General features: G+C 36.5%; 4 protein-coding genes across 8 annotated transcripts; 2 read left to right on the forward strand and 2 right to left on the reverse strand.

Annotated features, from left to right (window-relative positions):
• The first annotated feature begins 1,624 nt into the window (after nucleotides 1–1,624).
• Nucleotides 1,625–5,261, forward strand: LOC111782295 (serine acetyltransferase 2-like). The gene is made up of 10 exons (XM_023663149.1): nucleotides 1,625–2,073; nucleotides 2,215–2,412; nucleotides 2,504–2,563; nucleotides 2,672–2,767; nucleotides 2,848–2,872; nucleotides 3,098–3,192; nucleotides 4,343–4,509; nucleotides 4,606–4,679; nucleotides 4,772–4,837; nucleotides 4,968–5,261. The coding sequence occupies exons 1-10, from the start codon at nucleotides 1,810–1,812 to the stop codon at nucleotides 5,000–5,002; spliced, it is 1,080 nt and encodes a 359-aa protein (XP_023518917.1). The 5' UTR covers nucleotides 1,625–1,809; the 3' UTR covers nucleotides 5,003–5,261.
• Nucleotides 5,262–5,827: 566 nt separating this feature from the next.
• On the reverse strand, nucleotides 5,828–8,322 carry LOC111782294 (G2/mitotic-specific cyclin-2-like). Its single transcript, XM_023663146.1, has 10 exons — nucleotides 8,114–8,322; nucleotides 7,895–8,027; nucleotides 7,751–7,807; nucleotides 7,619–7,667; nucleotides 7,370–7,528; nucleotides 7,157–7,291; nucleotides 6,763–7,074; nucleotides 6,580–6,678; nucleotides 6,323–6,501; nucleotides 5,828–6,247 (listed from the first exon to the last, which is right to left on the reverse strand). Exons 1-10 carry the CDS (start codon nucleotides 8,172–8,174, stop codon nucleotides 6,103–6,105), a joined length of 1,329 nt encoding a protein of 442 aa, XP_023518914.1. The 5' UTR covers nucleotides 8,175–8,322; the 3' UTR covers nucleotides 5,828–6,102.
• A 3,274-nt stretch (nucleotides 8,323–11,596) lies between these two features.
• Nucleotides 11,597–18,678, forward strand: LOC111782293 (phosphoinositide phosphatase SAC7-like). 2 transcript variants are annotated; one of them, XM_023663144.1, is made up of 21 exons: nucleotides 11,597–11,997; nucleotides 12,095–12,264; nucleotides 12,413–12,496; nucleotides 13,499–13,626; nucleotides 13,711–13,805; nucleotides 13,979–14,036; nucleotides 14,171–14,227; nucleotides 14,319–14,352; nucleotides 14,506–14,586; nucleotides 15,091–15,197; nucleotides 15,622–15,708; nucleotides 15,791–15,868; nucleotides 15,989–16,059; nucleotides 16,142–16,240; nucleotides 16,409–16,508; nucleotides 16,658–16,766; nucleotides 16,917–16,989; nucleotides 17,660–17,753; nucleotides 17,847–17,939; nucleotides 18,057–18,123; nucleotides 18,215–18,678. In XM_023663144.1, exons 2-21 carry the CDS (start codon nucleotides 12,117–12,119, stop codon nucleotides 18,343–18,345), a joined length of 1,794 nt encoding a protein of 597 aa, XP_023518912.1. In that variant the 5' UTR covers nucleotides 11,597–11,997; nucleotides 12,095–12,116; the 3' UTR covers nucleotides 18,346–18,678. The 2 variants fall into 2 exon arrangements, with proteins under 2 accessions (XP_023518912.1, XP_023518913.1); XM_023663145.1 differs by having other exon boundaries at nucleotides 13,714–13,805.
• Nucleotides 18,679–20,159: 1,481 nt separating this feature from the next.
• LOC111782296 (heterogeneous nuclear ribonucleoprotein H2-like) lies at nucleotides 20,160–22,309 on the reverse strand. Of its 4 annotated transcripts, none has more exons than XM_023663152.1 (3): nucleotides 22,205–22,309; nucleotides 22,067–22,110; nucleotides 20,160–21,043 (listed from the first exon to the last, which is right to left on the reverse strand). In XM_023663152.1, the coding sequence occupies exon 3, from the start codon at nucleotides 20,862–20,864 to the stop codon at nucleotides 20,358–20,360; it is 507 nt and encodes a 168-aa protein (XP_023518920.1). In that variant the 5' UTR covers nucleotides 20,865–21,043; nucleotides 22,067–22,110; nucleotides 22,205–22,309; the 3' UTR covers nucleotides 20,160–20,357. The 4 variants fall into 4 exon arrangements, with proteins under 4 accessions (XP_023518920.1, XP_023518918.1, XP_023518921.1 ...); XM_023663150.1 differs by having other exon boundaries at nucleotides 20,160–21,132; XM_023663153.1 differs by having other exon boundaries at nucleotides 22,199–22,309.
• Between the last annotated feature and the right edge of the window lie 771 nt (nucleotides 22,310–23,080).

A 23,080-nucleotide genomic window follows, 5' to 3' on the forward strand; every position in this document is an offset into this window, starting at 1 on the left:
AATATGGTTATTCAATATAGATTTAAAATCACACGTTTAAATATAATAATACAAATTTAGACTAAATTTTGTGATTAAAAGATAATTAAATATTAAAAAAAGCTTTTAAATCTACATTTAATATGTGTTATATTTTAAAAAAATATCAAAAGTATAAAACTTATTAAATAAAAAAAATATAATTTAATGATTAATCTAATTATTTTAAATATATGCTCGATCACAATTAATTTTATTTCTACTATTTCATTATATATATAAAAAATTGTTCGTTATATGCTATTAATAGTGGTTGTTTATTTGTTTTTAGCCTATGCTTAATCACTAATTTTCGGTGACTTACGATTTCTATATATTTGACTTATTCATCTAAGCCTAAGTGAGGACAAGTCACCCAACAACTGACCAAGTCAAGAGTCAGAACGTGGTGCCACCTGACGAAAGAGAAGTCAGAAGCATCCACTCGAACTTGTCCCAAGTTGGCATAAGACGTCAGCAGGGAGAGCATTATGACAAAAGATCGTCAGGTGCTCAACAATAGAAGATTTTTCTGAAGCACAACCAAATCCAGCGAGTCAAGTCGCCAACAGACAAAGAGTCGGATCGTCATCGGGACGATGCCGAGATTGAGTGGGGGAGAATTTTGTAATAGGTGGGGCGAACGCGCCCGAGAAAGTCATCGAGGACGATGACTAGATTAAGCAGGGGAGAATGTCACAATCTGCAATATGATTGTGACCCGAGTAAGTCATCGAGGACGATGACTAAGTTAAGTGGGGGAGAATGTCACAACTTACTCGAGTTAAAGCAAGTGTTGGATAATCGCTATTTTTGCTGTCACAACGGTGCAATTGTGACACTTTACATGGATAGAGAGACGGAACATGATCTACTTTCCAATCTTGTATAGTAACATAGAGGAAACTATTTTTCGATCCAGATTAAATGAACATTAAGTAAATTTAGTAACATTTAAGATATAATCAACAAAAAAGTGAGACTGTTTTGTCCCTGTCCTGTCCCATTCCAAACATATAGTTGTCTGTCTCTTATCCCTGTCTGTATTTGAAAATGGAATGACACCACAATAATGATATTTCCCCCATTTATGGAGACTGAAAATATAAGCATTATATTTCTAAAAATAAATAAATAAAAATGTGATTTTTTCTTTAAATTAAATTTTATTTTGCGTCAATTGTAAAAAAATATTTAATTTTTTAAATAAATTGTTTGTATTTATCGATATGAGTTTAAGTATTTTTGTTTTTTATTCGATATATATCTATCTTTATATAGTCTTTATACTTTTAAAAGTTTAAGCATAAAGTTAGTTTGAGTCGTAATCGAATCATAAAATGAGTGAAAAGTAACGACATTTAAATTTTAACCAAAGTTTTTTTGATATCGAAATTTATTATTTAACAAATGTTTTAATTCAATTATAGTAATGATTGTATTTCGAGTATATAATTAATTTTTTTTTAGAATATAAAACTTAGAAATATATTTATAATAATAAAAAAAATTGACATTTTCCACTTAGAACATGATGCTGTAAACAAAAAAGTATGAAGCTTTCACAAATCGCAAAAGCTCTTTACTTCCCATAGAAAATAAGCGAAATGAAATGAAACGATAAGACTAAAAAAAATCTTATTCGTATTCCCCAATGCTTCATTGACTCGATCACAACGCCGCATGGGCGCAAAACCTTCCCCTGCCACTCGGATTTGCCTCCATTTTTACCCCTTTTGTATGCTCTCCGAGTTCATTTGATTTAGCCCCTTCCCTGCCTGCTTGCTACTCATGGCTTGCCTGAGTGATAACACCTGGGTCGCTCCCCTCTCCAATCAACTCGCCGACTGTGCTTCTCTTCGGGATAAAGAACATGGCGGCGACAGTGACGTTGACGGCGACACACCCTCTTTTATCTCTGCGGCTTCTCAACAGTTCAGGCTCGAGAGGGTCTTCCCTGTTTATGCCATGGGGTCTTCCAAGCCCCCTGCTGTCGTGGGTTCCGATTTGGGTGACCCAATTTGGGACGCTGTCAGGCAAGAGGCTAAGCTGGATGTACGTTTCTCGAACACCCTTTTCATGTTTATGTCACTTGATTAGTAAATGGACTTGTTTAGTTCCAATCCTTGGTGGGTTTTGGGTTTGTTTGATGTTAAGTTGAATGAAAATCCCTTTTATTGATGAAATTTTGTACAGGCTGAGAAGGAGCCAATTTTAAGCAGCTTCTTATATGCCAGCATCTTGTCACATGATTGTTTAGAGCAAGCATTGAGTTTTGTTCTGTCCAATAGGCTACAGAATCCTACGCTCTTAGCTACTCAGTTAATGGACATATTCTTTGATGCTATGATGCATGATAGAACCATTCAACAGGCCATACGCTTAGATTTGCAGGTATAAGTCTATTGCTGCTGGCTTAAGCTTTTGAATTTAGTGTCAATTACCCAATATGAAACTTGTTAGGGAACTTTCTTTGGCTTGGCAGGCCTTTAAAGAACGGGATCCTTCTTGTTTGTCTTATAGTTCAGCGCTTTTGTATCCTAAGGTAATCGATGTTTTCGAATCGAGTTTCGAGTTTGATTCAACAGGGCTACCCCCATTGTTACAACTCTAACCATTTAGATTGCTGATATTAGATTGCTGCTCCTTGCAGGGTTACCATTCTCTTCAGGTGCATCGAGTGGCACACGCTTTGTGGAGCCGAGGACGCACTGTGTTGGCTTTGGCATTACAAAGCCGAGTTAGCGAGGTAAATTGATACTTCTACATGACGTGTTTGTGTTGGCATCTTAGTTAATTCCTAGGATGATTTTTTTGTTCTTTTTGCAGGTTTTTGCTGTCGACATTCATCCCGGTCAGTTAATCCTCGATCATCGCCCTTTCGTTTAAGTTTGAGAGATTGAACTAGAGTGATTCTTTGTTAACTTAAAGTAATGGAGTATTTGTATGTGGAGTTGCTAAACAATATTGAAAAAATGCTTTGAGAAAACTCCTCATAGGATCATTTTTACTCCAAAAGATCATATTCTTGATGGTCTCATGTTCTAAAGTTGAGTGTTTTTTGCCTTTTTTTTTTCAGCTGCAAAAATTGGAGATGGAATACTCTTGGATCATGGAACAGGTGTTGTTATTGGTGAAACTGCTGTTGTGGGTAACCGAGTTTCATTGATGCATGTAAATTCCTTGTCTTGTCTCGTTGCTTTTGCTCGTGAAAACTCCAACTGCTATCTCCGACTCTTCGTTCCATGTATTTCTGTGAGATCCCATATCGGTTGGGGAGGAGCACGAAGCATTCTTTATAAGGGTGTGGAAACCTCTACCTAGTAGATGCATTAAAACTTGAGGAAAAGCCTAGAAGGGAAAGCCCCAAGAGGACAATATCTGTTAACGGTGGGCTTGGGCTGTTATAAATGGTATCGGAGCCACACACCGGGCGATGTGCCAATGAGGAGGCTGAGTCCTGAAGGGGGTGGACACGAGGCGGTGTGCTAGCAAGGACATTGGGCCTCGAAGGGAGGTGAATTTGAGGGTCCCACATTGATTGGAGAAGGGAACAAGTACCAATGAGGATGTTGGGCCCCGAAAGGGGGTGGATTGTGAGATCCCACATCGGTTGGGGAGGAGCATGAAGTATTCTTTATAAGGGTGTGGAAACCTCTACCTAGTAGACGCATTTTAAAACCTTGAGGGAAAGCCTAGAAGGGAAAGCCCCAAGAGGACAATATTTGTTAATGGTGGACTTGGGCTGTCCACATGGTATCGGAACCACACACCAGGCGATGTGCCAATGAGGAGGCTGAGCCCTGAAGGGGGTGGACACGAGGCGGTGTGCTAGCAAGGACGTTGGGCCTCGAAGGAGGTGGATTGGGGGGTCCCACATTCATTGGAGAAGGGAACAAGTACCAACGAGGATGCTAGGCCCCGAAGGGGGGTGGATTGTGAAATCCCACATCGGTAGGGGAGGAGCACGAAGCATTCTTTATAAGGGTGTGGAAACCTCTACCTAGTAGACGCGTTTTAGAACCTTGAGGGGAAACCTAAAAGGGAAAGCCCAAAGAGGACAATATCTGTTAGCGGTGGGCTCGGACCGTTAAATTTGTAATGGCTAAGCTTTCTTCCGCATTAAATGGAAGGACACAACCCCGAAACCTTCCCATTCTTCCACACTAACAAATGTTTATATGAATGTACTTTGTATATCAAGATTAGTTTACTTATCTTTTGCCATAAACTCTCAACAAGCCTCTTGCTCCACAGTAAGTTTTTGCTGCAATAACCTGTCAGCTGAATCTCTGGTTTTTCTTCTTGGTTCAATATTTCTCAGGGTGTAACTTTGGGGGGCACTGGGAAAGAAGTTGGCGATCGTCATCCTAAGGTCGGTGACGGTGCACTAATCGGAGCCTCGACTACCATACTCGGAAACATTAAGATAGGCAATGGGGCAATGGTGGCTGCTGGTTCCCTTGTATTAAAAGACGTTGCCCCACACAGGTTTAAACTTGAAGGCATATTCTTTGTGGATCATAACTTTTTACAAGTGCAATATATCTGATTCCACACACACTCTCTCTTTCTGTTGATTTGTAGTATGATAGCTGGAATCCCGGCCAAGGTGATCGGGTATGTCGAGGAGCAGGATCCGTCTTTAACAATGAAGCATGGTATGTTTAGATTTTCTTGAAACAAAGCATTTGATATCCTAAGCTTTTTATATCGACATCGTTACGGTAGCTGCTTTTCGTTCGTCGTGTAGATGCTACCAAAGATTTCTTTGAACATGTTGCTGGTAGTAACTATGGCCGATATCCTAGAGCCACTGGTTAGCTCTCTCTTATCGTTTTCATTCAAACACACATCCTGGATTTGGATTTTTATGATCAGTCTACACACGAACACGATCCGATTATATAAGTTTCGTCTTTTGATCTCGGTACCTTCGTATTCTGCAGGTCAGTGCCCCGAAACAAAGGATAATCGGCACTGAGAACATGCCTTCGCCCTCGTTGCAGCATGCAGATGACAACGTGCAAGTGGTATTATTACAAAGCTTGTTCTTTTAGATTAACTTTTTACTTGCTAAGGTAATAAGATGAAATATAGTAGTAGGAGGTTGGGAGATTGTGTTCTGATGAGATATATGAATGTTTTTGTATAAATAACTTTTAACTCCTTTAGTTCATCTTTACAATTTTTTACGGTTAGCCTTTTCGGCCCGAAAGGGGAATGAAACACTTCTTATATAAGGACGTAGAAACCTCTCTCTAATAGACACGTTTTAAAACTGTGAGGCTGACGACGATATGTAATGAGTTAAAGTGGATAATATTTGTTAGCGGTGGATTTGGGTTGTTACAAATTGTATTAGAGCTTGATACCAGGCCGTATGCTAGTGAGGACGCTAGGCTCCCAAGGGGGTGGATTGTGAGATCCCACGTTGGTTGGAAAAAGAGGTACGAAACATTTCTATAAGGACGTGGAAACCTCTCCCTATTAGACGCATTCTAAAAACGGACAATATTTGCTAGCGGTGGGCTTGGATTGTTACAAAACACGATGAAGATAGAAAAATTTTCTAGTTCAGTTCTATGAAAATTTTGCAGCTTCGTCTTGACCGACCCATCTTCTATCACGAGGGTGGATTTGGTGGCAGGTGTGGGAAGACACGAGTTTTCTGGCTACCACCCCGGGATGGAACACGAGTTTTCCAGCTTTTTATAGAAGATTTTCTAATAGAATTCAAATGCTTTTCAATGGTGAGAATCAAGTTACTAAATTTTACAAGTGGATAAACATGGAGGAGAGATGAGAGTTGAAGTTAGAAAATTTGGCCAAAATGTCAAATATTATTGTTTGTCACTGAATTATATGTTTGCTATCTCATATTTCATGTAACAACCTTAAAAATGAAACAGACAACAAAAGAAAACACAACAACCATCTGGTTGTTCTTCCATTATTGTTGTTGTTGCCCTGTCCTGCCATGGCAGTCGCCTCCGGCCGACCAATTGTCCCCACCCCGTCGCCCAATTTTCGAACATTCATGTAACGTTGTTAGTAAAAAGCTATACATGTTCTGTTCTGTGGCTATTGCAGAGTCTGCAAAAGAAAATGTGCAGGTTCACATTTCGCCGTGTAGTTAAATTTCGATGTACAGTACTTCCGATGAACCCCGGTGAGCTTCCCTGTCGCCGCTCTCTGATGGAACCCCACCATCAGTCTCGAGCATTCTCTGCAAAATTCAACGGCAGCCGCCGTTAATACTCGAAGAAAATGGAGATCAAGAGAATAGAGAAGAAAACCGTACAGTAGCTGATCTTCCGAGTAGCTAGAATGCCACTGGCATGTCCGGCTCCACCCCTTGACTCCGGTGAGAGTACATTGAGCTGTGTAAGTCGCTGCCGCCGCCAGCAGAGAGGGCGGGAATCGCAGCATTTCATACTCCACGAGCGAGAGCTCGATCAAGAAGAACGCCAATAGCTCAAGCTGTTTCATTGACAGAATTCTTAGTTTAAGAACAAATTGCTTAGAACTGACACCAAATCAAAAGCTGAGCACAGCAACCTTTTTGTTAGATTGAGCTGCTTTAAGGAACCTTCGGAGGAACACAAAGGGTGTCGGAACCGACATATTGAACTGCAGACAGTTGAGCATCACTGTCTCCTACAAGAACAGAACTAAAACTCAGTAAATGTTTCAGACAAAGATCTTTTCGAACAAGAACAACAATGGAGCTAGAGAATTCACCATTTCAAGAACTTCTTTTCTAGAGTAAGCTTTATCAGAAATAAGAATCAAATCTCCGACAACAGGGACAGAAACTTCTTCATATTTGCAAGCTAAGAGCATAGAAACCAAACCAACCAGCTGAAGTTTCTTCCTCACAACTGTTTTTTGCGACAAGAATCTGTCTATCAGATTCACAGTGAGAAACAATGTTTCTCCGATGAGATCAAACTTGTCGTGCACCTCTATAAGCCAGTCGATCAGTATAGCTCTCATTTTCTCATTAATGTCGAATTGTTTCGTCATGTAATTCGGGGAAACACAGCTCGAATTCTGCACCAGACAAAGTTTAAAAAGCTCTAAGATGAACAGATCATTCTTTAAAAATGGCAGCCTAGATCCACAGCCAATTTACCTCTAGTTTTCTGTAGTGTGCATAGAGATCATCGACATAATCGACAACGGCAAGCGGGTTTGTGGAATCGACACCATCGATATCAATTACCGGGTCGTCATGTTCATCTGTGATATCCTCCATTTCAACCTCCGCCTAGATTACAGAAGATCGAACATGAAATTTGAACATAAAAACTGTCTGAATTGCTGTTGGGGGATTGGGGTTTCTTACCATTTGGGTTGCTTCCTGAGACAATGATGATGGTTCTGGTTTCTCCAAGAACATGGGAACTGGATGATCATTTTCTAGTGTTTTGCAATCCTCGTCTACAAATATGGAATGTCCAAACGCATTTGAGTTTGAAAGAAATGAGTTAGGCTTATTAGTTCCCTGCCCAAGATAAACAAATCATAAAGATCCATTATCAAAAGGCGTCTGGTTCCTTAAAAAACAGAGCACAAAGAACAGAGTGTGTTTTACTTGTGGCTGATGAAGCTGTTGACTACTAGCAATCTGAGCTGCAAACTTCCTGTAAAAGCAACATTTTCAAATTTCAAAACAAACCCTTTTCCATTTTTCATTTGGAAGATTCAAAATCCAAACAAAACCCACCTCGTAATCGGTCTATGAAATGGATCAACCTGCTTTTTCTCATAGATTTCTTGCTTCCTAAGTAAGAAAAAGGGAAAGTTCATCGAAATCCTCACCAAATTCAAAAACAAAACATGAAACTCCAAGGATTCAAATGATATATACCCTGAGAGAGCTCTCTTGTTAACAACACAAGGGTAAGCTTGATAATTCTGATTGATATCATTAAGAGCTCTTCGATTATTAGTTCTACTAATCTCCTGCCCAAAAGCCCTCCCTCTGTTCTCCAACCCTCCTCCTAAAACCGCCATTCACAGACCCAAAATCAGCAAAAGGTAAAGACAAAACACAAATTGGGAAGGAGATTCTGCAAAGGAAGCAAACCTGGAAGAAACCCAGTGGGTTTGATCATCAAGTTGGGATTGTTCTCGTCGGAAAACGCCATTGATTCCGGTGAACAGAGAACAGAAACAGCCCCAGAACGAAGAAGGAGATGGTGGAAGCAAAATCTGTCAAAACGGGGAAATGGGTAAGCTTAAAACCAGCATCTACAAGGAGTCAGTGAGAGAGGAGGGGGTTTAATGGAGAGGGTATTTGTCTAGAAAAGGCATATTAATTAGACGCCATGGTGTTTTCAAAAGCAACGGCTAGTCAGTGTAATATGACCGTTGGATGTTGGGGGCGTGGGTTGGCCGATGCGAAAAAGAGAAGACTTTCACTCAGGGTTTGTCCGAACAACGGTCACCTGAGCTGTTTCAATTTTTTTTCCCTTTGCCTTTCTTTGGCACGTGCCTGCCCCTTTTCATTTTTACCGCATTTCATTTCAAATTTAACTCACTTTTTTTTTTTATTTTTTTTATTAAATTACAAATTAGATTCTCTTCGATTTCGTCCATTTTTAAAGTTCTATTCAATTTTGTTCGGGTTAAGCTTAAATTCATTTTGGTCTATATCATCGGGTTAAATCTCATAACTATTTACGAGACTAAAATGACACTAGAACGTCCATTTGTGAAGTTTGACCAACTAAGTTATAGTGATCAAATTGAAACTAATTTCAACTCACGAGCTTACTTAGCCGAAAATGGGTTGAGGAATAGGCTTTGGGACATTTGGTGCAATGATTCTAACACTAATGGCACGAGAATCTTAGCATTTCTCGACAATGGTTTTTCAAAATTTTTTTAGTACAACAAGTCAGATGGTTTGAAGATTTGGACTTTTCACTGAAATAATAGTGTATGTCAAATACGGCTGACTTATGCTCATTTTGGTAACTATTCTATAATGTAAAGTGTTCAGACTATCCAACCCAAATCATAAAAGTTGAGTTGTGTTGGGTTGAATTTTTTAGAAAATTGAAAACTCGGCTTGATTTACGTTGACAAATTTTAAAATAATAATAAAAAAAAACAAACCCCATAACCCAACTCGAAAATAGAGTGTTTGACCTATTAATGTTTGACCTATTAATGTCGAATGTTTCTATTTTTGTAATAAAATTCTCATATTTCTTATCTTTAATGGCAAAAGAGTAAAGTGGTGTAACTACTTTTGTCTTCTTGTTTCAAATTCTTTGCTATCATTAATGTTTTGACTCATTTGAGTCTTCGTAGACCTAATTTTATATCAATATAAATATTTAAATTTTAACTCGTGTAACAAATATGACACGTGAATTAATTTTTGAAATATTTTAAGTATCTAATCAAATTCTGTGCTAAGAATCTTATTCCGCACGTGCTTTCCGAGACACTCTTTAGCATGAGAGTTTGAGTCTTTCATGTATACCATTGCTCTCGAGACTCAAAGTTAGAAAGGTGGTGAAAGTTTCATTACCTACGTAAGTAGATAGAGGGTTGTCGCAGAGCACGGGACTCTTCCAAGACAAAAACTCGAGCATAATTAAGAGATCTCGTAATGAAAATGTATGATTTATTATTATTTTTTTTATTATTTTTAATGTGGATTTGAAAATTGAAAAGTAATTTGATGTTGTGAACATATAAAATTTAAATATTAAGTGTAATGGATGCGAATAAAAAAATATATATTTCATTAGTGGAGAGAGCGTAGGCTTAGGCGATATTCCTTTCCCATTGCCAGCTTGTCCCCCACAAAAGGGGTGCCTCCAACGTGCCACGCTTTGCTTTTTTTTTTTTCTTAATTTTAGATGCCGATTGGCTCTTAAAAATGGAGGGTCCCAATCCAATGGCATCCTTGTCAGCATGGCTCTAGAGAAATCCAAATAGGCTTCACAATCCTAACCCACTCGACCTTTTATTTATATATATATATATATATATATTTTTTGATTTTGGAATTTCTTTTATTTTAAATTATTTTTAAAAAAATATCATAAAATTCAAATGACATCGATTATAAACCTTAAATATCCTTAATCTATTCAAAAGTATTGTTGGGTTGAATTGCAACTCTATTTTTAGGTTGGTCAGGTTGACCCGACCAAAAAATGTCAACCTTCAAATGAAACAAAATTTTTAGATTTCTATTATATTAAAAAAAATAAAATCATCTCGTTCAATTATAAGAGAGAGCTCAACTTGTTCAATAATTACATTAAAACATTATTAAAAATATATATTTTGTAAAACGTTATTAAACACATAATTCATAAGACCTTCGTTTCGTATATTAATAAATAAATATCATTTAATATAAATAAAATATATAAATAAATGGTATATACATTTGTAAATTATTCGTATATTAATAATTAATATCATTAAAAAAAAAGAACACAAAGTAACTTAAAAAATAAATTATTCGCATAACTTAAAAAATAATAAGTTATTTGAAATGTAAGTTTTTATTTCTTCAAAAAAAATAAATTTGAAACAATAAAATACCATAAAATAATTTAAAAACTTAAAAAAAAAAAAATCATCCATAATTGAAAGGACAGAAGTATGATGGATTGAGAAGCCCATGTACAAGCCCAACTTAGTTGGGCTTTCTATGGACCGGCCTTTATCAGGCCCATTTTCTGTATTGACTAATTAATTAAATTACAAATTTGTTATTTTCGAGTTTGATAAAACTAAGGAGATAATTTATAAAATTTTAAAGAAAATTAAATTTATAATTTAACCTAAAATAATTTTATGTAAAATTACATAATAAATTCTCTAAACTTAAAAAAAAAACATTTAATACGTTTTTAAATTTATAATTTATGTTGGATATAATTGTAAATATTTATTCAAAATTTAGTAAATTTTGTATGAACTACATAAATAAATATTTAACCAATATATATTAAATATTTGGGTGTGATTATACCAACACTAATGCATTGAATCCGTTCATAATTCCATGGATAAGTGTGTTTAGATTAGAACAGTACTAAGTTCTCGTGTTGCATCAATTTTAAGAATTATAGATATGGTGTAGACGTGGTACAAGGATGAACTAGTGGACATGCGACATTCAAATAAACGAGAGGTATATGAATGAGAGTGATCCTAACGTCGTGGTGGTTAAGAAAAGTAAAAGTAATATTTGACTTTGAGTAATTTCATGTCGGGTGTGACACTAGAGTATAGAATGAATATATAAATGAACCGAAATCATGTCTGAATGAGAGTGATACTGAGGATGAGATGACTATGAAAGTCACTACTTACACCAATAATGAACCGAAATCACATTATTTTATGGTGGCTCGATCATAAAAACTTTATTGTTAAATATTTTAAAATTTTTTTAAAAATTAAAGGTATTTAATGATTATTTATTTATTTTTATTTTTGTTTTTGAAGTTTAGGGTTATTTGGAGGGTATTTTTATTTTTTTTAGTATATAAAAAATAAAATAAAAATTAAAAAGTTAAGTATAGAGCGTTGAGATCCAATCCCACCGCGACGTGAAGAGGGTGGGAGCTCCGTCGATGGTGGTGGGTCGCACGCCCGCGAAGAACAATGTGGCTTTCCTTCTAACATTTGTCCGATACTTCAGGAAAGGTCGTTACCCCATCCTTCACTCGAACCTTAAATTCAGTTAAACAATCGAGAGCATTTCGCCCAAAAACGGAATTCTTTTTCCAATACCCAATTTATAGTAAAGAGAATCAAACAAGCTTCAGCAGCTCAATTTCTCACCTCCATTGCTTCATCTTCTTCTACTTTCTGGATCGGACCTCTCTCCACGAGAGGATCTTTTTGTTTTGTTTTTTCTTCTTGATTTTAGCGTTTCTTCATCTTCTACCTGATCTTAGCTTAAAAGGGTTCCAGAGCATCGTTTAATCGGTATGGCTTGGTGATTTAAGTATTGGTTTGATTGACTGTATTTATGTTTTTGTTGTGCGTGGATTTTTGGTTACTGGGTATCTGATTCTTTTGTTAGTGAGTTGGGTTGGAACCAAATAATGATGGAGAAGACAGATTCAGCACAGAAGTTGTATACACGCATGCGATTATGGGAATTTCCGGATCAGTATGTTATAGAGCCGACTGATGGCTCTTGTGGTTCGTCTTTGTCAGTTAGTCGTGTCGATGGATCTATGAAACTTATAGGTTCGTGATGGGATTTTTACCTTTTTTTTTTTGCCTGGATTGAATTGAATTGCTTGTTCACATTTGACTTTCTGATATTTCGGCATTTCTTGATTTTGTTGATTCTGAATGTTTACTGAGTCGACAATTTTCCTCTTTGCTGCTTCAGAAGAGCTTCCTCAATGCAGCTCTGTCAGGGTTCCAAAGATAAGGACAATTTTTGGAGTGATTGGCATGCTGAAACTGTTAGCAGGTGACAATTCTCGAGAAGTTTTGTTCATATCTTCTTAACGTGGAAATTTGGTTTCTATTTTTTAGTTCATTGGTAAATGATTCGAGTTTTCTTTATACAATCATCTACCTTGTCTCTGTTTTTCCATATTGTTTGCATTTGTGATTGTGAAAGTTGAACCGTGTTGGCTAAGAATGGTTGATGCAAGAGGATATAAAAATACCGTATTTTTGAGGATTTAGACCTTTCATGGAGAACAAATCTGTAGAGAACGTTTCTTTGCTTGAACCTTTTTTTAATTTGAAAATCATTTTGGAAGCAGAATCTAAATGGAGAGAGTTTCTAGCTTCTGGTGAACCGGTGATCTACTAATACTTGGAGTGGGATCTAGGTATTCCTTGCTTGGATGAAGCTGAGAAATAAATAGAAGTATTGCAGAACGCAATCCACAAAGAAAATGAGAGGGTTTGGGATAGAGCCTTAATTTGAAATATTCCTTAGATAAGCAATTTTTAGAACTTTCAAGTGTATTTTTACTCGAAAGACTGCAAAATGCTCTCATATATTGATGTTTTTCCAATAACATCTTGCATCACGTGCGGCGACCGTTGGATAGTTTCTCGTCTGAATGTCTGTCCACATTCAGACCATATGAAAGCGGACTCATTTTTAAACTGTTACTTAAAGTTTGTAAATTTGATCTCATCCTAGGCAAAATTGTATATGCTCACGTACTTTACTCTATTTAGAAGAATATAATTCTCAAAGTAAATATGGGAATCAGGAGGATTGATTCATATTCCTATTCCTAATAAGTAAACGTTGTCTCCATTATGAGGTTTCCAAATGTATTCAGAGCTCACTTTTCCATATCGCATACTTGTCACTTATTCAGCTATCCAGTGATTTCTTTTGCTGCATCCATGTGATTCTTTGAGAATCAATGTATGGTCAGCTATATTTTCATTTTCTTCATTAAGCTGCTCACGTAATTAGATGTCCTGCTATGTCTGCCATTTTCAGGGTCATATTTAATTGTCATTACTGACCGTGAGAGCGTGGGGTCTTATTTGGGGCATCCAATCTTTAGAATTTCATCCTTGAAAGTTTTTCCATGTGATCATTCAGTAAACAGTTCTCCTGTGGAGCAGGTAAGACTCTATTGTTTGTTTTCTTCATAACACAGTAATAAACTGACTATATCATTTCAACAAAACTAATTAGACGATCTCTAGCAGAAAAAGATGGAGGCAGAGTTTTCTGGACTCTTGAATGTTGCAGAGAAGACTCCTGGTCTCTATTTTTCCTATGATACCAATTTAACCCTGAGGTGAAGTTCTTTCCTAATCGGTCGTATCTTTTGTATTTATTTGTTGCCGTGACTCTGAATCCAGATGAATTATAAAAACCAAAAGGGTTCATTTACAAAATGGGTTAACAATTGCTTGAAATGAATTATCTCTGTATCTTTCTCTCTATTCATTTATTTCTGTTTGGTTGCAGCGCACAAAGATTGCATGCTTTAGGTGATGAATCAAAGTTACTACCCTTATGGAGACAGGTTAGGCCGCATTTTGATTCTAATTTTTTGGCCTTCTGTTGTCAATATTGTTCAGCCCAGTTATATTGTTGATTTCCAGTGTCTTAAATTGCAAAGAATTAGGGGTTTTATTAACAATTTTTTCTTGCCTGCAGGCAGAACCAAGATTTCTTTGGAACAATTATTTGTTGGAAGTACTCATCGATAGCAAGGTCGGACTGCTGGAAATTTAGTTGTTATCTGTTCTCCCTTCCCTGACACCCTGGAGTTCTCTCTGTTAACATTTATCTTTTCATTTTGCAGCTTGATCCATATTTACTTCCTGTTATCCAAGGCAGTATCCTTACCTAATTATCAACTCAGTCCTTTTAGCTATGGATGCATGTGAATGGGGTTATGCAGATTATTTTCCTTAGTCTAAATTTTGCATGAACATATTTGAAGCATCTGTTGTCATCCTCTGGGTAGTCTTTCCTTAATAGATTGTTAGGCTTCCAGAACTTTCAGGCTGCTATTGGAAAAGATATTGTTGATGTAACTCTGATTGCTCGTAGATGCACAAGGAGAACAGGTATTCCTTGTTTATTTAATTGAAACTGCAATTTTTACTTATAGAGTACTCTTTGTTTATTTATTTATTTATTTATTTTTAAATGGAAGAATATGATTAGAGTATGAACATGCGTTGGTAGGTTTTGTTGCTGATCCGGAGTGTTTTTTTTCCTGTGTTCTGTTAAGTTCTCAATTGTTCCAAAAGGAAAAACACTAACATAGAACTGATGAGGCAAATGGATTTTCACTCCGGCTTTGAATCTTTGAAGCATTGTGTTGAGTGTTGGATCTCTTCCTTCAAAATTGATGAATGAAATACCTGAGTTGAATATTCCAGTGTCGGTGTCCAAGTTTGACTTAATGTTGCCAAATGCCATAATAATATTTTGAAAATATTTTGATCATAAGGGGAAGGAAAAAAAGCATGCTCTAGTACATGGTGCACCCTTTTCCAAAATGTTAATTCATCAATAGCTAGCAGTTGAAAGTTATCACATGGTTATTGACCTGCCTATTCTGAAAGGAACTCGACTGTGGAGAAGAGGAGCCGACTCTGATGGATATGTTGCTAATTTTGTGGAAAGTGAGCAAATTGTTCAATTGAATGGATTCACAGCATCATTTGTTCAGGTAACACTTCACTTAGACCATTAACACACACACACATATTGAAAATAATGTAATAATTACTGAATAGTTGAAAGATTCTTGGTAGTCTTATTACAAAACTAAGGAAATGAAAATTATTATTTTTATTTTTATTTTTATATCAATAATGTTTAATAATTCAAAGTTTCAGTTTATAAGAATAAAGTTATTGATATAGTTTTTGTAGTATATCATTTTGCATTTTAAACAAAACATTAATTATATCTCAAATGACAAAATGAGAAGTTAAACTGATTTTTAATGTTCATACATTGATCAAAACTGATCGTAATCTAGACCGATCCTAGGATGCAGAGTGATTCTTAATATTTTACTTGGAATGTCTTCTAGATCTTTATACAGCATCTCTGACTTTACAACTCACTTTTGACATTGGATTTTGTAGATTCGGGGATCAATTCCATTGCTTTGGGAGCAAATTGTTGATTTGACATACAAGCCCAAATTTGAATTAGTGAAAACTGAAGAATTTGTGAGCTTCTTTTGTTGCTTAGTGTTATTCATCAGATATTGATTCTATAGTTTTGATTGATTGGTTATTGTATTGCTTCCAGCCTCGAATAGCCGAGCGGCATTTTCTCGATTTAAGGAAGAAGTATGGGGCTGTCTTGGCTGTTGATCTTGTCAACACGGTGATTCCCTGGTTATCTATTTCTGTGTTCTTTTTGGTGTTTGTATCATTGCATGCATGCATCTATTTAGCAATCTAACTAAAATGGTCAATATTTTATATCACCTTTTTCTGTTATCAGCATGGAGCTGAGGGGCGTTTGAGCGAAAAATTCGCAAGTGCCTCGCAACATGTTACCGGTGATGATGTAAGGTAAAATCTTCTACCGTTTCCTATTTATATTAAATTTGGAGCTTATCATTCACCCATACTGAGAGCTAAAAAATTGTTTCAGATACCTGCATTTTGATTTCCATCAAATCTGCGGGCATGTTCATTTTGAGCGCCTCTCGATCCTTTATGAACAAATCTCAGACTTCCTTGATAAAAATGGGTCAGTTCTCTTCATCTCTCGCTCTTCTACGTTTCATGGATTATGAAATAAGCTTTTTCTTCCATTTTCATTGTCGGCTCTCTGTTCCCATCATTTGGAAGCTTTATTGAGCTGCTAAAAAGTAGTCCCCTTTTGACACAATGTTTATTTACTGTTTGGAATATGTAGGTACATGTTATTGAATGAACATGGTGAGAAAATGAAGGAACAGCTTGGAGTTGTGAGGACCAATTGTATTGATTGCTTGGACCGCACAAATGTTACGCAGGTAGCTTAGCTGACCAAGGGTTGGTGAACGATGAAATGAGCTATGAACTTAACGCCCCCAAAATTTTTCATTACATTGAATATAATTGATTGAAAAGATTTTCATTTTGCAATTGTTTTGTTAGTATTTATGTTATAATACGTTTGCAGAGTATGATAGCCCGAAAGATATTGGAATCTCAACTCAGGAGACTTGGAATTTTTGCTGCTGAAGAAACCATTAGCTCACATCCGAACCTCGATGATAGCTTTAAAATCAGTGAGTCAATTCAGCATCCCATTCTGGCTTATTTGCTCACTGAAGTTTGAAGATGTTATTGTGTTTACTGCTAGCTTTCATTTTTCATTGGAAGTTTTAGGCTTAATCTATCCATGTATTTTATTTGTACTTTGCTGTTTTTTTATTCAGTTTGGGCTAATCATGGAGATGATATAAGCACACAATATTCCGGCACTCCCGCTTTGAAAGGAGATTTTGTTAGGTACTCCTACCTCACTTTCGGTTCAATTCTTTTGCTAAGCATTCACATCTAGTCTTTTTCTTGTAACTTCATACTGTTAAGGTGGCTTGAGCTATTACAAATTGAATTAGAGCTAGACACGGTGGATTATGAGATCCCATATCGGTTGGAGAGGGGAACAAAACATTCTTCATAAGGGTGTGGAAACCTCTCCCTAGCTGTTTTAAAACCGTGAGGCTGATGACGATACGTAACGTGGATTATGAGATCCCATATCGGTTGGAGAGGGGAACAAAACATTCTTCATAAGGGTGTGGAAACCTCTCCCTAGCTGTTTTAAAACCGTGAGGCTGATGACGATACGTAACGTGGATTATGAGATCCCATATCGGTTGGAGAGGGGAACAAAACATTCTTCATAAGGGTGTGGAAACCTCTCCCTAGCTGTTTTAAAACCGTGAGGCTGATGACGATACGTAACGTGGATTATGAGATCCCATATCGGTTGGAGAGGGGAACAAAACATTCTTCATAAGGGTGTGGAAACCTCTCCCTAGCTGTTTTAAAACCGTGAGGCTGATGACGATACGTAACGGGCCAAAAGCGGATAATATTTGTTAGCGGTGGGTTTGGGCATGTGAATTTTTTGTTATATTTTTGTTTTAAATCATTCTATGTAATTTGGTTGAAGATATGGCCAACGGACGATTCAGGGGATCTTGAAGGATGGTTGGAATGCTCTCCTACGTTATTATTTGAATAACTTTGTTGATGGAACAAAACAGGTAGGATCCATTTTCATCTTCATTTTAGAGAGATACTTCGTTAAGCTTACAACCTTTTCAATTGACTTCAAATGCACTCTGGCTTTTGTGAAGGATGCTATTGATCTCTTGCAAGGACACTATATCGTTTCAGTTAGTCGGGATTTGACTCCCACAGCTCAAAAGGGAGGCTTAGAAGCTGTAGCGGTGAGTGATATTGAAAATGGCAGTGCTCATTCAAAGGGGGTTATCAAGCAGCCGACTTAATTTTAGTTTATAAAATGCTTCTTATATACTAACCTCATTTTTACGTCTCTTGCACAGTCCTTCCCACTGGCTTTCTCTCTGGTGTTGACAGGGTTCTTTTTTGCAGCCTTGTCATTAAGACAAGGTGAGTAGAACGTCGAGATGACCGTACTATTTATGACATTATAATCGAAATCTCTACTCACACTTCATTTCGTTTCTCTTCTCTTTTGCAGCTCGCTATGATCTTCGACACTTGTTCTTCTCAATGCTGTGGGCAGGCCTGAGCATAGCTATAGCAGGTTTTGTTAAAGCCAACGGTCGGATTTTCTGCAATCGACCTCGTCTGCACAAACCTCGATCATGATTTTGGTTCCAGAGATTGGCAAATTCGGCCAACCGTTCATTGAAATTCAAAGTTTCTTTCGAAGATTTCCTGTCATTTGTAGTCTCTCTTGGTTCCATCTGAAGTGCCAAGTAACTCATTAGGATCACTATCCAGAATGTTACTGCAGTTCCCTTTTCCGATCACTCCTGTTTTCTAGAATATCAGATGTTGATGTTATTTTTTGTCGTGTCATATCGTATCTGACTCGGAACAATATACACATTTTGGAGATACTATTGTAGCAATTATTCAAACACATATTATTGATTGAAAATACCACATTTAACAGAAGTTCCATATGGAAATTGCTGATACAGGTCTTCCAAGAGCTTCATATCAGGTATGTATTAAAAAGTAGCATACGATTCTGTAATAAGTGGTGCAAACTAAACTGACGGAGCCCCGCCTTTCTCCAGCTCTCTAAATGGTGCTCCCTGAATGAGTAGGAAGAAAGAACATGAAGATCTCATCAAGACCATCAATGGACTTGAATCCTGTTTTCTCTGCATTTTCATTTGAGAATTGTTAATCCAACATTTAGATTTCTTGGAGCTTCTGTAATTGGAACACCAAATTATTTAGCCAGATCTGATGAAGTAATTCCAGCAATATGCTCACTTGTTGCCCTCTTTTTTCTTTATATCAACTGGTACTCTACCTGGTTTACCAACTTTCATAAAAGAGCACAGTTATCTCCTAAAATGAGTTCTAATTGTGCCAAACGAAGTTAAACTTGGTTCATAGGATTCTTTGATTTGATTCTCGAACACTTAAGATACAACAACCGAATAATAAGGAACCTCTCTTAATAAACACGTTTTGAGGCTGACAACAATACATAAACGTTGTTGGGCTTGAGCTGTTACATTAATTGACATAATTCTCCGAGGGAAAACCAGATAGATGGCCATTCTTTGATCTGCAACCTTGTTGAAGTTCTGTACTCAATAAAAAGAACTATCTTTAATCACCAAACAAGTGATGTTTGCTGATAACAGGACAATGCAACAAACGGAGTAGAAAAAAAGAGAAGCAGACAGAGATCCATGCATGTGCCAGAAACAACTTGTTCTTTGAGCTCGTACAAGAATACGGTGAAAACTCAGAAACCCTTGAGCATAACTCAATTTGTTCTTTAATCTTGTTTTCTGTCGTATTAAGAAGATAACTTTAAGAAAACAAAGAATGGCCGAAAAGTGGTTATACTGCAACATAAACATAGTTTAGCTTTTATTTCCTCCAAAAGAAGTTTACATTCAAATCTCGGAGAAGTTTACATTCAAATCTCTACATGATAGGTAATATCTATAAACAAAATGATAAATTCAAATCCTCCAAAAGAATGGCCGAACGTGTGCAATATCAATCTCGAACATATAACTTTTCATACAGCTTCATATAAAGGCTCGAATGTAATTTAAACTTTATCGATTTTGAAAGTTTCAATTCTACCATCTCTTCAACGTTCATACATCAAAGGTATTCCTACTTTTTGTGGGTCAGCAAAGTTTCCTCTTCCCAGTTCAGACCCTGTTTTTTAACTCAAGGCGGAGCTCATTATAAAACTTATTGAAGATTATTCCTGAATAGCCACAACATTCTCATACATAATTAAATGTCAGGATCTAAAGGGCGTTTACTTATTTAAATGAGTCTAAACAAAGACCCTCACCGCATGTACGAGAGGTGGCACTTGAATGATTGAGTTTCAGCAACTGTGACCTCCTAGAACTAATCTCATTTTCAAGTAAACCCCGCAGAGAAAAGAGAAGCTCAATGACAGATGCAAAGAATGGGAGAAGGTCGGTGTTTTAACCAAGTTTTGAACTCATAGGGCTAACAACTTCAATCTCAAAATGCAGTATCGATTAACTCCACAACGATAAAACGTCATCCTACAAATTTGGAAAATTACAAGAACAGCAAAGCCTCGGTGCAAAAATATAGCAACAGAGAACTTCAGAGACTCCATGACCGAATCACCTACTTACTCACTGTCTTGACCTTGACTCAGCTCTTCTAGCCTCATTTGAGGTTGAAGGAAACAACTCCACATATCTCGACCCAATTGTCATCTTGTCCTTACTCATTGCTCTCTTTGCCTCCTCTTCTGAAGCAAACTCAACGTAAGCCTCACCAGTAGCCTTCCCATCTGGACGGCTTGCAATATGTATCCTATCTTCAGCGAGGTCAAACTCTCCAAAAAACTCAATAATGTCGGATTTTTTCACAGAGAAAGGCAGACCACGCAGCTTCAGTATCTCAGTGTATTCCATCTGGTCCTTGTCGCTGAACCTCTTTTGTCGAGGAGGAGGACTTCCATGGTAGTCGTTATCATAAATGCCCTCGTAGTTTACTTCAGCAGCAATGGCATTATAATAATCCTGCCTTTTGCACCTGAAGACTTCTACGTACCTACGCCCCATATTTTGTCGATCCCGTTGCAATGCGAACTCAACTTGCACAGAGCCTGCGAAGACAACAAAGGCCTCTCCCATGAACCGCCCATTCTTGTTGACCAGTAGCACATCCACAATGTCCAGTCCAGCAAAGAACTTGAAAATGTCAATGTCAGAGCAGTTGAAGGGAAGCCCTCTAAGGCGAACCACAGGAAAGGCATGAGTAGGAGGAAAACTCCCATAGCCATATGGTTGAAATCCGACAGTGCTGCTGCTAACTGCGAAGTAGGGATTCGGTTCCATCATTCTTTGTCTTTTTGAGCCGACTTCGTACCCATCCGAAACCCCCCCGCTTCCCAACATTGCCCTTCATTTACCAACCCAGAAAAGAAAAGGAAAATCCCCACTCAAGCAAGTTAATAAAACCAAGCCCAACCTATACCTCTAAAACCTATTGGTGTGCGCGATTTATGGTCAATTAAGTTACATGCTATTACCACCCCTATAAACAAATCAATTTAACTGTATATGGAATAAATAATTACTTCAAAAAGTAGCAGCAAAAAGTCATTTTGAGGCTCAATGAACATCTACTCATCAAGTAGTAAAAAATGTTTGTCCCATATTTATACGAAAATCAGCACTCAAGTTAAAGTAAAAACTATAAATGAGAACACTAATAAACCAACAAAATCACAAAAACTTCAAAATTTAACAGTGGTATAGAAAAGAGAGCTCATGAGACACTGCTCAACATTCAAATTATTGCTTTCTGGTTGAAACTGAGAAAGAAAATCAAATCCTAACATGACTCAGATATATGCCATTATATGACAAGACTCCAGATAATCTACCTGATTCAAGGAAGGGCTAGAAAAGCCACCGGCTAGGATGAGTTTATTCTAAAGTTTAAATTTAAAGGGGAGATTCATGCAAAGAACATGCAACAAATGGAAGGCTTCATAAATCGCACCTTCTTTTTCTTTAAACACTTAATTGAGATTATATTACCAAAGGATATTGTTTTTCAAGAATATGTTCTACTGGAAAACCCATTAGGCAGTGTTTGCATACAATCAAAACACCTAAAAGAAGCGGACAGAGGAACTCATTCCTCGATCCCCCACCCTCAATCTAAAACACGCAATTTCAGGCAGAATCCATCAAAACCCCAGATATTCCAATGGAACAACAAAACAAATAATCCAGCGGAACGTCAGAAGAAACACAACAACAAAGAAACAAAACCAGAAAGCCCGACTGGGAAGAGACAGAAACAAGGTCAAAATTTCTCGACTTACCCTCTAGGTCCGTACATGATTGTCTGCAATCTCCAAAAGCTACTCTGATAATCGAACGAAAAGGAGTAAATTGGAGGGATTGTCAACAAGAAAGGAGTGGATTCAACGGGAAAAAGAATGGAAGAAACAAACCCTAACCAAGATTACGGAGGATGCTGAACTTCGATTTGCCTCCCGATTCCACCACCCAAATTGAACAAAAACGACACGATCTCTCTCCCTCTCTCTAACCCTAAACGATACCCAACTAGGTTACACTTTTAAAGTTCCGCTCTTTAATAACATTGACTGCCGATCCTAAATTACATAAATACCCTTCGTTGCCCTTATATGGTACTGCCAACCATTCCTTCATATTTTACCCCAATTTGGAATTTACAGTTCCGATAAATATCTTCATATATATATATTATTTATTTATCTATATTATTATTTAATTAAATATGTTAACCTATAAATTTAGTTGTTAACTTTCAAATTTAATGTTAATTTGGGGAACTCTATTAATAAATTTTAAGTTTTAAATTTTAGTATTTTAGTCTTTCAATTTTTTTTTGTTAGGTTTTAAATTAATTATTTTCAAATTAATTTATCTATTATATATAAAATTAAATTTTATATAATAAAATTTTAATTTTAATTTTGTGTCTATCNATATATATATATATATATATATATATATATATATATATATATATATATTTATTTATAATTTTAAAAGTTTACAAACGAAATTAACATTTTTTTTTGTCATATTTATAATTTAGCTTTAAAATAATAATAATCAACTATCATAATTGTAATATGATTTCAATATTTTTAACTTTAATTTCAAATTTGATTTTATAGTAAAATATTAATGTTCTATTTTTTTTATATAAAAACTAAAATATTAACAAATAGATAAATTATAATCGTAAATTAAAAGGTTAAATAATCCCTTATTAGTATGATTATCAATTAATCATAGTTGAACTACGTTCATATTAGTACCCGTAAATTTTTAGTTACAAT

This window comes from Cucurbita pepo, chromosome LG19 (assembly GCF_002806865.2).
Source record: "Cucurbita pepo subsp. pepo cultivar mu-cu-16 chromosome LG19, ASM280686v2, whole genome shotgun sequence".
NCBI lineage: Eukaryota > Viridiplantae > Streptophyta > Magnoliopsida > Cucurbitales > Cucurbitaceae > Cucurbita > Cucurbita pepo.

Coding starts and splice junctions, on each gene's coding strand:
- LOC111782295 (XM_023663149.1), top strand. CDS start 1,810: ATGGCTTGCCTGAGTGATAACACCTGGGTCGCTCCCCTCTCCAATCAA. Junction 2,413..2,503: donor CCATACGCTTAGATTTGCAG/GTATAAGTCTAT, acceptor TTGGCTTGGCAG/GCCTTTAAAGAACGGGATCC. Junction 3,193..4,342: donor ACCGAGTTTCATTGATGCAT/GTAAATTCCTTG, acceptor AATATTTCTCAG/GGTGTAACTTTGGGGGGCAC.
- LOC111782294 (XM_023663146.1), bottom strand. CDS start 8,174: ATGGCGTTTTCCGACGAGAACAATCCCAACTTGATGATCAAACCCACT. Junction 8,028..8,113: donor ACCCACTGGGTTTCTTCCAG/GTTTGCTTCCTT, acceptor TGGCGGTTTTAG/GAGGAGGGTTGGAGAACAGA. Junction 6,502..6,579: donor CAGCTCAATCTAACAAAAAG/GTTGCTGTGCTC, acceptor TCAATGAAACAG/CTTGAGCTATTGGCGTTCTT.
- LOC111782293 (XM_023663144.1), top strand. CDS start 12,117: ATGATGGAGAAGACAGATTCAGCACAGAAGTTGTATACACGCATGCGA. Junction 13,806..13,978: donor GATACCAATTTAACCCTGAG/GTGAAGTTCTTT, acceptor GTTTGGTTGCAG/CGCACAAAGATTGCATGCTT. Junction 14,587..15,090: donor TAGATGCACAAGGAGAACAG/GTATTCCTTGTT, acceptor CTATTCTGAAAG/GAACTCGACTGTGGAGAAGA.